General features: G+C 43.9%; 1 protein-coding gene across 1 annotated transcript in view; it reads right to left on the bottom strand.

The window, feature by feature from the left end:
- The window catches only part of ephb3b (eph receptor B3b), a 58962-nt gene extending 45570 nt beyond the window's left edge, over window positions 1–13392 (bottom strand). Inside the window, 2 exon segments of the mRNA XM_079267599.1 lie at window positions 12701–12742; window positions 12745–13392. Coding sequence (XP_079123725.1) covers window positions 12701–12742; window positions 12745–12784 — 82 coding nt within the window. The 5' untranslated portion in view covers window positions 12785–13392.
- Between the last annotated feature and the right edge of the window lie 474 nt (window positions 13393–13866).

The following is a 13866-nucleotide window of genomic DNA, read 5'->3' as shown; positions in this document are numbered from 1 at the left end:
AGATGGAAATTGATTTTTTTAAGTGTTGCCTCGTTATCCCATGTGGGGCACTTCATCCAGTACCAAAGAAACACAACACCAGACAACATGGGTTGTGTAACGTCAAGGTCATATGGGCGTTATGGTTCCGTGTGTGCGTTGACAGAGTGGGGGTCAGTGTTCTGGATTGAGATTGTATGGATTGTCTGGAAGCAGGGCCATTAGTGAGGGACTAATTAGGGGAAACCAAGTGGTCTCCATTCCGGTCGAAGCCAAGATTCATAAATAAGTAAGTGCAGGGGCAGCTTGGTCGCTTAATTAACAAAGCGTGAAAAAAGGGCGTGAATCCCAAGAGGCACAAACCCAATCTGGTTGCAAGGGTGGGCTATCGGCAGCGATCCTGTCGATCTTCGTGGCATTGATTGATGGCAAGCCAAATTGAATCTCTAATCATCACCACCGTTTTAGCTCCTGCACCCCTGGGGATTTGGAGAGGCCAAAATTGGCACAGGAGGTAATGCTTTGTATCGCTTTCCTGACACTAGTGGCATAAACATTGCAACCCCCCCACAACCTTTCTTCTCTGCTCACTTGACCATCCCCATCTGCCCAGGGGTTATCTGACCCCTGTGTGTGTGTTCTCGCTTACACTTTCATGTCTCTGCCGATTGTTTTCACACTCTAAGCTGTTTGGCTGAGGTATTTAAAACCCAGACACCTCATGTGACTTCCACTTAGACACCCTCTAGTCACACACCAAAGCAACATATTGCATTACAGCTCACTGAGGCACTCTTGCCTTTCTTTTTTTTGTATCCATTCCTTCTGCGCTAATCTTTTTTATTGTCTAAGCTGACAGTCAAGGAACATGTTTTGTGGAAAAAAGCTAAGGGCGACATGTTGAAAGAAAAGTGCATGTCAGACCTGTCATTTCAGGAAACATTTTCGGTCAGTGGAATGAGGGGAGATGACGTGCATTTGCAATGCCTTTCAACTGCAGACTTTCCTCTCTCCATACACAATAGGGGAAGTCCTCTTGACACTCAAGATCTTATCAAGTAGTAGGCAACAAGAAAAGGGTCTCTGAGTAGTAAATAGCATCTGTCTCCTAGCTGCTTACTGTCACTGTTGGGAGTTTTATATCACAAGGGTGTGAGATAACAGGGAAAGGAAAATAACACTGTGATTAGGACCTACTGTAACAGTGATAACCTGCGGTCATAGAACAGGGAACTGAAGAGGGGCAGAGGGCAGAACGATGGACAAAAAGGATGGGATGAAAGAACAAAGGACGAGAATGACAGTTAAAGAGAGGCGGCAGAGAGATCATAGACTATGAGCAAGGCTGGGAAAGAGACAAGGCCAAAGAGAGTGACAGGAAGGTGACGAAAGGGAAGGTAAATAGCATATAAAAGGAGGCTTTGTCTGTCGAGGACTTTTTCTGGGAGAAAAAGCCTTGTACTTTCAGTTCTTCCTCTTTGGCAGGACGGAGTGCCAAGTGGTCTGGCTGACACAATACATAAGGGGACCTTGAAGAGGTGCTACCTGATAAACTTCCACTGCAGTTATAAAACCTCAGACTCCCTCTGATCAAATGGCAATAAACTCTATTGGTCCATATAAATCAATGACCATGTGAATCAAAGGAAAACATTGTCACTCTATGAAAATAAACCAAATGTTGACACCATGCTTTGTTCCTATTGATAAGCTAGTTTAACAAGGCTTTGAATTTATAAGACATTTAACACCGTGAGCAGGTTATAAAACCACAATGTTTGGCTATTGGTAAGCTTGCAATCACAGTTCATATTAATGTGTGTTTACATACTCGCTCACACAGCCTTTTGCGCAACTCTAATTGTTTCGTTACATCTGCCATTGAGTCAACCATTCTGACATAATCCGAGATTGCATCTTGAATTTGTCACAGAATGTTTCAATTGATCTGCACCGGCTTGCTTGTCAGATTCATTAAAGAAATACTGGCAGATTTCTTCCAGACCGCATTAAAGCCTAGACCTTTCATCTGGGACCAATGTGAGTGTATGCGTGAGCAGGATACAGAGAGAGAAAAGGATAGTAGAAGGTACTGGTGGAAAGCAACGGGTCTTTCTTCCCAGGCACAATTCTGTATCTGAGAGGAAGCTGCATGGTGTGAAAGTGGAGGCTTGGTTAGTGGCAAGCGTCCAAGTCAGGAGATTACAGTTTCTCTGCTGAGATGGATCTCACAATCTCAGCAGACTGCTGCTCTGTTCCTCCACTCCTCACACACCTTCCTCCTCCTCTTCCTCCTCCTACCTGCCCTCCTCCACTCCTTTTCTTCCAACCTAAACATAATTGACCTTGGCTTCCTGCAACCTCTGGCCTTCATTGTTGCATCTCTCAACACTTTTTGAAATGAACTGGCTGGCCAATAAACAGAACTAAGTGGCTTTTGAAATATGAAAAGCACTCCGTTGTCTCCCTTTCTCTCACTTTGCATGGCCTCTCACACACACACACATGAACAGCTCCAACTTTGAGGGACTTTGATAACTGATCACCTTTCTGACTTTGACTCGGTAGGTGGAGGAGTGAAGCATGGTGAGAGTTAGACCCACCACACATCACTCACCCAGCCAAGCTTGAGACTGAAAAGCCAGAGTTGGGTGGGGCAGTTTATGCCTCATGGCCAAGAAGGGGCATCCCTGGAAGCGAATGAGCTTGCACCTGGCTGAAATCCGCCGCCTGCTATCTCCATCCTTCCCGTGATGTTGGAATCCACAGAGCTAACACGCTAGTCTTGCAAAGGTAAAAGGAAGGTCAGATGCCGTGTATAAACTCTAGGAGGAGACGTCTTGCCTTCTTGATCTTTTTTTAATCCTTTCTCCCTCTTTCATTTCACACACATACATGCACACTGCTACACACCATCAAAACGCCATATTTCTGGGGAACCAAAGTGGATAAGAAATGAGGAGTCTTTGAACTGCCAGAATGTTTCAAGCCCCTTCTTCTCCTCTCAATCTCTGAGCTCCCCCGCTGCTCTGTTGGGACGGGGAGAAAAGGGGCTGATCGATGGAGACTGACAGCAATGAAATGAATGGAACCAGCTGATTGATTCATTAGCAGCAGAGTGAGTGGATGTGGGCTCTGACCCTAAAAATGTGTGTGTGTGTGTGTGTGTGTGTGTGTGTGTGATAGGGTAAAGCTTTTGTGGGGGCTTGAGTGCATGTGTATTGGGTGGAGGTAATGTGTGCATGTGTATGGCCGTGAGATTAAGCAACTGTCACCATTCATGTGTGTTAAGTGTGTGTGTGTGTGTGTGTGTGTGTGTGTGTGTGTGTGTGTGTGTGTGTGTGTGTGTGTGTGTGTAGGTGTGTGTGTGTGTGTGTGTGTGAGTTGGGGGTCAGAAGGGATTTCCATAGGGTGTTAGAGGGGAAAGGGAAGCTGTTTATGGCCTGACATGGCACAGAAGGAGGGGGTCAGCCTATATTGTCCAGCGCCTTCATCTGGCTCATTGCAATTAGTCTTTCACAGCGCTGGTTGTCAAATCCCTGTTAAAATCACAGCTAACAACCACCATGTCAAATAGGCATGTGCTCACTAAATATTTATAACACATTTGAAATTGCATGATATATATGAATTTCAGTTTGTATCCACAGTTGAGTTTGCAGTGAAGTAAACTTAGAATACTAAAGGACGAAAGGATATTATGGAGACAAAATGGAAAATCCTTTTGTGAAATAGAACTTGACAAATAAATATACTCAACTAGTTGCAGTTGATTGCATCTTCATATCAAAAGGAAGAAACTCTACTGGGGAACAGATTTTCTTTCAACATTGGAACAGCAGCTCTGTGAACTGACTGAAGCTGATGGCAAACCCACAGGGTGGCCTCCCTTCCCTTCCTCCGTCTGCTGCTGAAAACACACATCATGAGTGTATGTGTCACACAGGCACCGCTTTATAGCCATCTACCACTCTACCAAATGGACATGTGTTAAGACCATCTCAGTAACAAAAGCCCAAAAGCAGCAACACCTCCACATTTGCTAGATTGCCGCCATGAAATGCTTGCCTGAATAGTAGCCAGTAAGGCGTTTTGACCCTCTAAATATTGCACTCACTTAAACATCAAGTCACTGTGTCACCGAAACTCCATTCCAATTTGAGCTGAGGTTAAATAAATGCTCCTCACAGCTGGAAGTGCCTCCAGGAGGCTGCAGCGTGGAACCATGGGGATTATGTAAATATCTTGACAAAAGGTCACGTGTGATTGGTGCAACTGCCACTGAAATGTGTTGGATTCACCATGTGTGACCTGTGCAGACGAGAGTGGGTTTAAGATGTTCAGGCTGAATTTGGTGCACTGTTGATAAGTGAGCATGCGGTCTGGTTAAACCTGCTGCTGTTGTCAAGAAGACAAAAAGGGAAAGCTAGAAATATTTAAAAGAAGTGGGGAGCCCTCCTCTTGCCTGTGTGCCTTTTGAAGTGGAGGTGAAGTGCAGGAGGCGAGTGTTTTTGACACCAAGGATAAGAAGTGGGGCAGAATAAGGTGTAATAACAGCCATCTGCAACACTCTGAACAGGAACACTCATACACCCCTTATCAAGTACAATATACACTGTTCAAACACTCATCTCCCCACACATACATTGTGGTTAATTACAATGGACATTTAGGCCCATCACATCATATGTGAACTCAGCTTTTTCCCTTAAATCTGTTGCTATCATCACACTTGCTACGCTGTTGGTAAAACATTAGCTTCCCTTGCTCTTGAAGGGAACAAGGCCTGGAGCTAAAGGCCCTGCGCCTCGAAACGTCCCACCATGGTTAAACTCAACAAAGGAATTTTTTCCCCAATCCCTCTTTTCCTCTTATACTTAACAAGACTGGTAAAAGCTGAAACCAGGTGATGCTGCCTTTCTCCCCCCTCCAGGCACGCTGCTTTACATCTGCGTCCACTCTCCAGACAGATGTAACTGGCTATCATTTGAAGACAAGTATCAAAGATCTCTTTCTGCGCCATTGGCAAAAATTTGTTACAAAAGTCTGTAGCTCGTAAAGAAATGCTGGGAGGAGGCCCTGAAGTCTACTCCACCAAACTCCACCCTGTGTTCCTTTGAATATCCCAGTTTCTTCTGTGCGGCAGTATGGCTGTCGCATGTCCATTCAGGCGGCCTCTCATAACTGCTCCAGGTCCTACATGCAAAGAGTAAAACTGCCCTGATCTGTAGGCTGACCACGCTGACAAAAAGAAGCCAAGCGAACACCTCTGACCAAGTCTCCAACTGTGCTTTTGACCTGGTCTGTTTGTGTGAATGTTTATGTGTGTCAACGAGCCGTGGAAAGTTGCACAGCCGATCCTTCTAAACATACACTTCCTCTTTCTGTGTATTTTTATTCACCACTGGAAAAGGATAACCCCTGGAGCTTGATTGTGTTAGAACTACTATTGTTGAGATGGAACAAGACTAGCCTTGGGGAGTAAGCCCCCTCCGAATTCATCCAAACCCCCGCCCCATGACCTCTGGATAGGGGTCCCAGGACGTGGGTGGAAAGCACAGCAGGTCCTAACTCACTTTGTAATCTGGACATTTTGACATGTGGTCATTTCAGCTGCACTTTATGGACATCCGGTGCAGACAGCGCCTATAAAACGCCAACTCTGCTGGCGATTTATATTATGTCAAACATTTCATCAGAATTTTGAAAGCCATTCATATTGTTCAGTCAGGACCAAAGAGGGGGAACATCCCTGTCTGAGTCAGCTGAGCAATGTGAAACACCTATCGTACATCCACGCAAGCACACACGCTATCCAACTTTCACATGCCGTGCTTTCCCATGACAACAAAATGTAAAGGCTCTGTTTAAGTTGTAAATGGTTTCGGTAGTATTAGGGAGTGAAAATGGTCCGAAACCTTTGAGAGAAAGGTTTTGATTAAAAGGATTAAGCTGAACCGTTGTTTTTATTAATGACAGGGATTAACACAGAGGATAGTGTTGCCACCTCTCTATGCTGCCGTCACATGACTTTTTTTCAAATACAATCCACTTTAAACCAAAATACTTTCCATATCTGCAAGTACATGACGTTCCGCCAGGGTCCAGAGGGTGTAAGCGTAGGCTCTGTGCAGGCATCCACGTATACCTCTGGCAACAAGGGCACCGACTGTACAACGACTGCCCATGGAGGACTCCAGCAAGTAGTACAAACAGAACTACTATATATGTCCGTAAGTGTCCGCAGCTGTCCGTGTACGCGTCCGCTCGGGAGCATATCAGGGGCTTCAGTTAGAGGAGTCGGCATACCATGACATACTGTACCCCCAACAATGCACACATAAACAATCTCCAACCCCTGTAACCTCCACAACACATATACACACTCCTACCCCCTAGATGTACCACACATCTTGATCTCTGTGAGTGCAAAATCTCTTTCTCTGCCTTAGTCTGTGTGTGTGTGTGTGTCTCTCTCTCTCTCCCTTGTTCTGCTCGGCTGACTCCAGACACCAGCACTGTGTCTGTGCAGTGAGCAGGCCCAGACACATTTGCCCTCCTCGCTTGCTCTCGACAGTGGGTGTCAAAGACCTGCCATCCCACAAGGCCCCTGTGTCGGATGCCAGGATGGACTACACACACACACACACATGCTATATCCAAACACAGTGATGCACGCAAGCTGCATACGCACATACTGATTTGAAAATTGTCAGGAAAATATCCTACTATCCTGAAGCTGACAGTCTCAGCTGTATTCCAATTCTACTTGGATTAAAAGGAGCACGTTCAATTTTCTTTAATTGGGTCACAATACTCATGTCAGAGTATTAAGTACTCGTGTCTTAGAGTTATTGCTATTATGCACATACTGTATATTCATAGCCATTGACATTTATATCAGGTGAAAAAGATTTAATGTGGAGGTCACTGTAAACTAACACTAACAAACTACAAAACATATTGTATTACCGTAATAATAATACGCTTGCACTGATCTTTCTCTGAAGTATCATTTCACTGCCGGTTTTATATTCTACTTCTGCTAATCCTGTTTTGCCTCCTGTTTTGCCTGTTTGTCTCATGTTTAGTAAAGACTACAAAGTGCAGTGCTACTGAAGCTGGGTTCACAACATCCCTATTTCCTCCGGTCATCCTGCTTTGTCCAATTTTTTGTGTGTGAAGGCCCCAGCAGGCCTAACACGGCTGTTGCTTTCCTACATGTTGAAATTGCAGCTCGGTGAATCGTTCCCTGCCGCCATATGAGCCATGAACCATCAGTCGGTGCACATGAGCGCTCCCGCAGGCCCGTTGCATCTGTAAAGTCTGTCAGCTCTGCTGCTCTCTGATCCAAATCCGCCCCATATCCCAACCACCACCTCACAGCTTCCCCTCGATGCCATCCCACCCCGACTCCCAACATGTCGTCATCCACTCCCCCTTCGTCCTGAGCGCCTACGCCAATCTGAACCTAAGTCACTGTACATCTGTTCAACATGGCTGCTGCCTTGCATATGACCAACCGACTGGCTGCGTTCCCTGTCGAGGTCAATGCACCAGGATACTGCTGAGGGTGATTGCCGATCATTTATAGTTTATTCATTTACTCTTTTGAATAAGTGCATATCTGTGAATGTTGAGATGGATCTGCATTGCTGTGCCAATTTCTAGTACCTTCAGTATTAGAAATTCAAATGCACATAAAAGGACTGTTTGAAAATGTTAACATGTTATAAACATAAAAAAATGTATTGACTTTATTTAAAAATGTATGTACACTTCATATTAAGTTGACCAATAATAATAATATATTACAATTACATATTATATGAATTTCATATTCATACTTTTTTTGAATTATTTACAATTTCCTGCTATTTCTTGATTGTATGGTTTGTAAGTCTAAATTCGTACCGACGGGCAATATCTTTAGTATTAAGTGTTGTTGCTTGTTGTTGGAAAACCGTTTGTTCCAAATGCGCAATGATGAACAATTGATTCAGGACGCGTTGATAAATATCCTGATGAATTGTTAATTGCTTATCAGTTCAAAGACAGCTCTGCATTCTTTCGCATCAAACCTGATTCTGCGGTCTTAAAAGGCTGAGCAGCGCTGATTCGCTCGATCAATAAGTCCGCATCAATTGACACTTGAAACACCCTTGTGTGTTGTGTGTGCTCTGTTCTGTTCTCTACCCGCAGTATCTTATTACTTAACATTATTTTTTTGTATTCTGCTTGATAAGCCAACTTTTATAAAAAATAAATAAATGCTTGTGATAGATGGATAGATGGATTGATTCACTGATCCAAGTCATTTACCATTTCGCTGACCTCCACAATGCCCTCGGTAATGAGTCATCAGTGGAATTGCCAGAATGACTTTGCTTTTATTTTGCAAATACACTTTCACGCCTCTTTAGCACGTTTCCACTCGGCCCTTAAATGGGCTGTGTGATAGCCAGCACAGAGCCTTTAACAGTTCCCTTTGTCACTTCAATTGTGACCCTAAATGCATTTGTTCAGTAATTTGCTTTTGAATGTTATGTAGAGCTGCTCCTGGAGTGAAGTTGAACTTGGCAGCTTCACCGTGAGTTCTACTCAGGGCAGGCCACACATGACTGATGCTGCGCTCTTAAATAAAGCCAGGCGCATGAAGGCCTTCGGACAGCAAGCGTACCGGACAAAATGGCCACATTACACCGTTCGTCATTCATGTTAATTGAGTTTAGTAAGATGCAGCCGTTCCAAATCTCTAAAAATGCCCACGTTTGATTTTGCACTTTGTATTAGTATCAGAGAGAACAAATATCAAACAAACTGCTATAACGGCTATTTACTTTAATTAAAAGCATCTAGGGTGAAAAAAGCATCAGTTCAGCATTTACTATATTTCCTTCAAAATAACGTAAAATCGCCTCAGTTACATTTTGGTTGATGCACCTTTGATATTTGTGGGAATATATCATTTTTTAATTTTATTTTTACATTTACGTATTTTTGTAAGGATAATATAACCATAAGTCATCATTTACAAGCCCCCCGCCGTCACTGTATAGGATTTGCCACTGCTTCGCTGCCAATGTCTGATAATATTATAATGGTGAGGGGACCTCCTAAGCTAAAGAAAGAGCAGGGGAGAATACATCATGGAAGAGAAATGTGCCAACTGCAAACAAGCACAGGAAAGCTCCTGTGGAGGTGTGATCTCACCCACATAAAAACATAAACATGTGCGCTTCAAAAGGTCCAGCTTGTGCGTAATCACTCCAAGAAATGCACCGCCATCAATAGAAGAAAAAAAAAACATGGAGAGTGAGAGGGAACCCTGAGCTGAGCTACGGCCATAAAAGCCCATTTGTCTGACTTCAGACAGAAAATGATTCCAGGTGACTGCTGTTCAGCTGGAAGTATTTGTAAGAGAAACGTGTTTCTGGCTGAAGTGCAAGCACAACGGGGTGGATGCTTTTGTCACAATAAATACGCTCAAACTTTTTCAATGAACACAAGTCGATTCAGTTGTAACACCTGAACGGGACCCTGAGTTAGATTGTTGACCTGAAACTGAACAAACTGAACTCTGTGAATAGAAGCCGCATAAAGACAATACACTCGGATAAACAGCATCGAAGTGGGTGTACTGTCCGCGTGACTGGCCGGAATATCATTATAGCGCCTATTTCATGCCTTTTTTGTCCTGTGTTTTCTCCCTCCATGACAAATAATGTTCACCGAGGAGTAACCACACCGCCTGTGCGCTACAGAGGACTGTCATCGACGCAATTTGTCTCCCCAGCACACTGACAGCCGTTCAACAAGGCCCTATGAGGTCCAGGGAATAATGATCTCAAAAGGATTGCAACGATCTATTACTTTTTTTGTCAAAAGCAGAATGAAATTCACTTTATAATGAAAATAACTGAAGTGGAATTAGATCCTCAGACAATTAACACATTAAACTCCAAAATCAAATGACATACGATGCGACCTGGCTATTTCATTACAACAGATCCACAAAACAGTATCACAAGAATATACAAAATCATGCACAAAATAACTGGTTATTCTTTGTATACGTTTTATTTAAGCCATGTAAAAGTGAAGTGACATAAAAGTGTATGGACAGATTGACATTGTTGTTTGGTATTGATGTTTGCTGCCACTGAGAGCTCAGAAACGGCCGACGCTCTGGTTGTAATAGGCCCATAATTAAAAAATTTAAAGTAAACAAAATTTAAAAGATTGAAAGCGTTGACTTCAACCATTACATGGCAATTTAAGGGGTGGATGTGGAGGGAAAAGGGACCAAAAGAAAAAGGAGGGAGAAAAAAAGAAAAGAAAACATGAATACATTAAGAGCATTTCCGCGGGCTGCGTGACCCCTGGACCCAGAGAGACGCACGGTGGGGCCGACGGAAACTTCCCCACCAGGCCGCTTGTTTCTCCTTAAATCGCAATAAACCCAAAGAAGTCCCAGCAGCGGCCATAAATTACCTCGCTGTTTTAAAAGCTTTGGTAAACCCCCAGCTAGGTCAGTCGGGTACAATTTATGGCATCACTTATGTACGGAATATATTGTCCTAACGAAATGCATCAACTTCAAGCCTGTGTGCAGCCAACTCGCTACTATTGTCAAGAAAACACCCCTCTCTTTCCCCCTCTCTCTCCCTCTCTCTCTCTCTCTCTCTCTCTCTCTCTCTCTCTCTCTCTGGAGCCTTCTAACTTCTGCACAACAATAATCCACTCATCGATTCAAGCCATGTGTTTTAAGTCAGAGATTCCCAACTGGGGTCCGGTGACCTATTGGGGTCACTGAGAAGGGTCCAGGGGGGGGGGGGGGGGGGGAAAGAACTACAATTCCAAAACAATTTTGCTCAAAAGAAGTTGTTGTTAGAAAATTGTAATGGAATTCATCCATCAATCTATAGAGTGCAGCAATTAATTCAGTACTTCAAGTTTGATTTGTGGTTCAAATATAGGAAATTTGAGGGAAGAAGTCACTTATGTATAGTGGGACGTTTATCGTAGCCTGCTTCGAGCCTCAATAACTGTTATTTAATGGTTACCTACCAATAAAACAACAAACCGTATCAGATAAGCTTTACAATATTTTCCCAAATGATTACGCATGTTTTCTTTACGCATGGTCCCAGCAGAGGAAGCAGAGGGGCTATTTAGTCGGAATGGTGACATCAGGAAGAGTTCAAAAGCAGCGTGTAATCTTTCCTCAGACTGTAACATACCTCCGGATGTTTGCTCAAATTAAGGTCAGAACACTGAAAAGTCATTTGAAGAATAGACTTGAATCAAATGCAAACATTTTATTTTAATTATTCAGTTTTGTGGATGTTGAATAAGTAACATGACCTTCGGGTGAAATACATTATGGTTCCCTTATATACAATACACTATATATACTGTATGTATAGTCGTTTCAGCCGAACTACTGTATGCTGCCTATTCACTGGCTGATGTTTACATTTTATTTGAAAGCACTGACGTCAGACTATTGTCGTTAAAAGTAAAACTTGCCTTGAAAAATACATTTTAACGTCATGACACGTCTTTCAACATGATTGACGAAAATAAAACTCGCACGACGTGCGGACAGGTCTGGAAACAAGCGGAGAGAGAAAGGCGTTTACTGAGCCAGTGGCCCACTGTCCTACTTTCCTACTGGCATCGCAAACCACCCGGGAGCCTCGCCTGGGCTCCAGCATTCATAGTTCAAGCTGCAGGCCCCTTTCAACCTTATTATACTGTTCCTTATCCTTATTTGCCCAAACAATGCAAAGTGAGACATTCCATAATGTAGGAAAATGAATAATAAAGGAGTGCAACACCTCGCTGGTGGGGAAAAAACGAGAGCTTGAATTTCCCATCGATTTTACGCACGGCAAACACCAACACTCAGCGAAAACAGATGGCTTTGTTTTTGGAAGCAACTGTTTTAAAATGCAACTGTAAATAATCAATCGATGCCGCTTTACTGAAAAAACATGAACCAAACGAAAAATCGAATCAAAACAGAGATAAATCAATACCAGTAATTTTATTTAATTTACATTATTTGAATGACATTTTGCTTTTCAAAGTGATTTTTGAAATTTGAAAAATCATATCAGCTTTTTAAATGAATTGGGTATCAAAATAAACTAATATGGCGTTTTTTGAGCGTATACTTTAACCTCAAACTGATAGTAAACATGTCAAAAGGCCACACACTCATACATCCCTAAAATACGCGCAGCCGACCTGAGGGAAAGTGGCTGGGGGAGGCACGGAGCCACGACTCCCTGGTGAGATACAGTGTGGAGCTAATTTCCTTTAAGTGACAAAGAAAGCTGTAGCAGTCGGCAATAGCTGATGTAAGGGGAAAACACAATATACAACCACCATTGAAATGGTTGAGCTTTCGTTGACGCGCATTACAGTTGTGTATGGAAACCTGTACCGGCCACAGCGGTTGGCTGCGTAAAGCCAATAATGCCATTAGTGATCCTTTCAAACAAGCCAGATGGACACTTTGAAAATGAAACGTTGGTGGTTTAAATTCGGCGATGGTAGAAAACGAAGAATTTGGGTATAATACAGGAGCGTCACCCGCTGCGGTGCCCAGCCTCTGAGAGGTATGGGTGCTGGCTCACTTGCTATGGAGAAAAGAAAAATACGCTTTCGGCATCCTGCTACGCGACACCCAACTAAAGATGGAATTTCTTACCTTCTACGGCGGACACCACTGGCAGCAAGAGGCTGCATAAAGCAGAAAGTAATCCATTGTCAATAAAGCAGTCAGGTCGGACATGTAAACAGACCCGAGAGAGAGGAGGGAAACACAATCCTGGGTGATCCCCCGCTCCGCGCACTCAGTCTCGTCCCAGTCCCAGCGGTGTCAAGCCTCCAGGACCAGAGTTACCCCATTCACCAAAACACGTAAAGGTGAATGTTGGGAGGAAATAACACCCGTGGTGTAAAATGTGTGAATATAGCAGCCCTTCTCGATTTCCAGTGATCTCCAACGTGCCTTCTTAAACCAGAGGAAAGGCAACGGGCGCAAGTCTGCCAGTCCCTTCCCTCGTATTGAGGTAATCAGCGGAAAACAGGTAGTCCAGTCCGCGGTCACCATCCGGACAATATTTCCAACAATATTTCGTTGTTAGTCAATGGGGGGGAAAAAAATGAACAACCGCCTTCGCGAGGAGATCCAAAGACTTTCTCTGTGGTCAGAGGAGCAGAGGCAGAGATAGCCGCACTTGTGTCAGAGCCATGGTGTACAGTCCCAGCCAGGCATGTGCACTCTCACATGCGTCCGCGATCGCGTGGTATTCCTGTAAAGACACAGCCGCGCGGTTTTAAATATATTTATTCCCTGAGCGAATGTGTCAGCTTTGGCTGCTGCGTGTGGACCGTCTGCTTCGCTCGGCTTGTGCACTGGAATGAAGCGCACACGGCCGTGGAGAATAACGGCAGAGTGGGGAGAGAGAGAGAGAGAGAGAGAGAGAGAGAGAGAGAGAGAGAGAGAGAGAGAGAGAGAGAGAGAGAGAGAGATGAGAGAGAGAGAGAGAGAGAGAGAGCGAGAGAGAGAGACTGTGGGGGGTGGGGTGGAGGGGTTGGCCCAGGAGGAGGGGTTAGCGTTGAAGCAGCTGCATTGAAAAGAATGTCTACCTTGACAACCATTTAGTTTCACATTTATTATGAAAATAAAATCTGGCCGTTTAAAACATGGGTGCATTCTGAACATTGCTTACTTCTTCCTGGAGCAGTCTTTGTTTCCGCACATGTAAAACAGCATGTCAGGCGCTCTTCTCTTCCAGACACTTGATTTAAGACCTTTCTGTGACACAAATAGAATTATTGGACATTCGTGGAATAATGTCGCGCAATATT

Source organism: Melanostigma gelatinosum, assembly GCF_949748355.1.
Source record: "Melanostigma gelatinosum genome assembly, chromosome: 4".
NCBI classification, from domain to species: Eukaryota; Metazoa; Chordata; class Actinopteri; order Perciformes; family Zoarcidae; genus Melanostigma; species Melanostigma gelatinosum.
The sequence above is the reverse complement of the archived record's forward strand: the minus strand, read 5'-3'. Positions and strand labels throughout refer to the sequence as shown.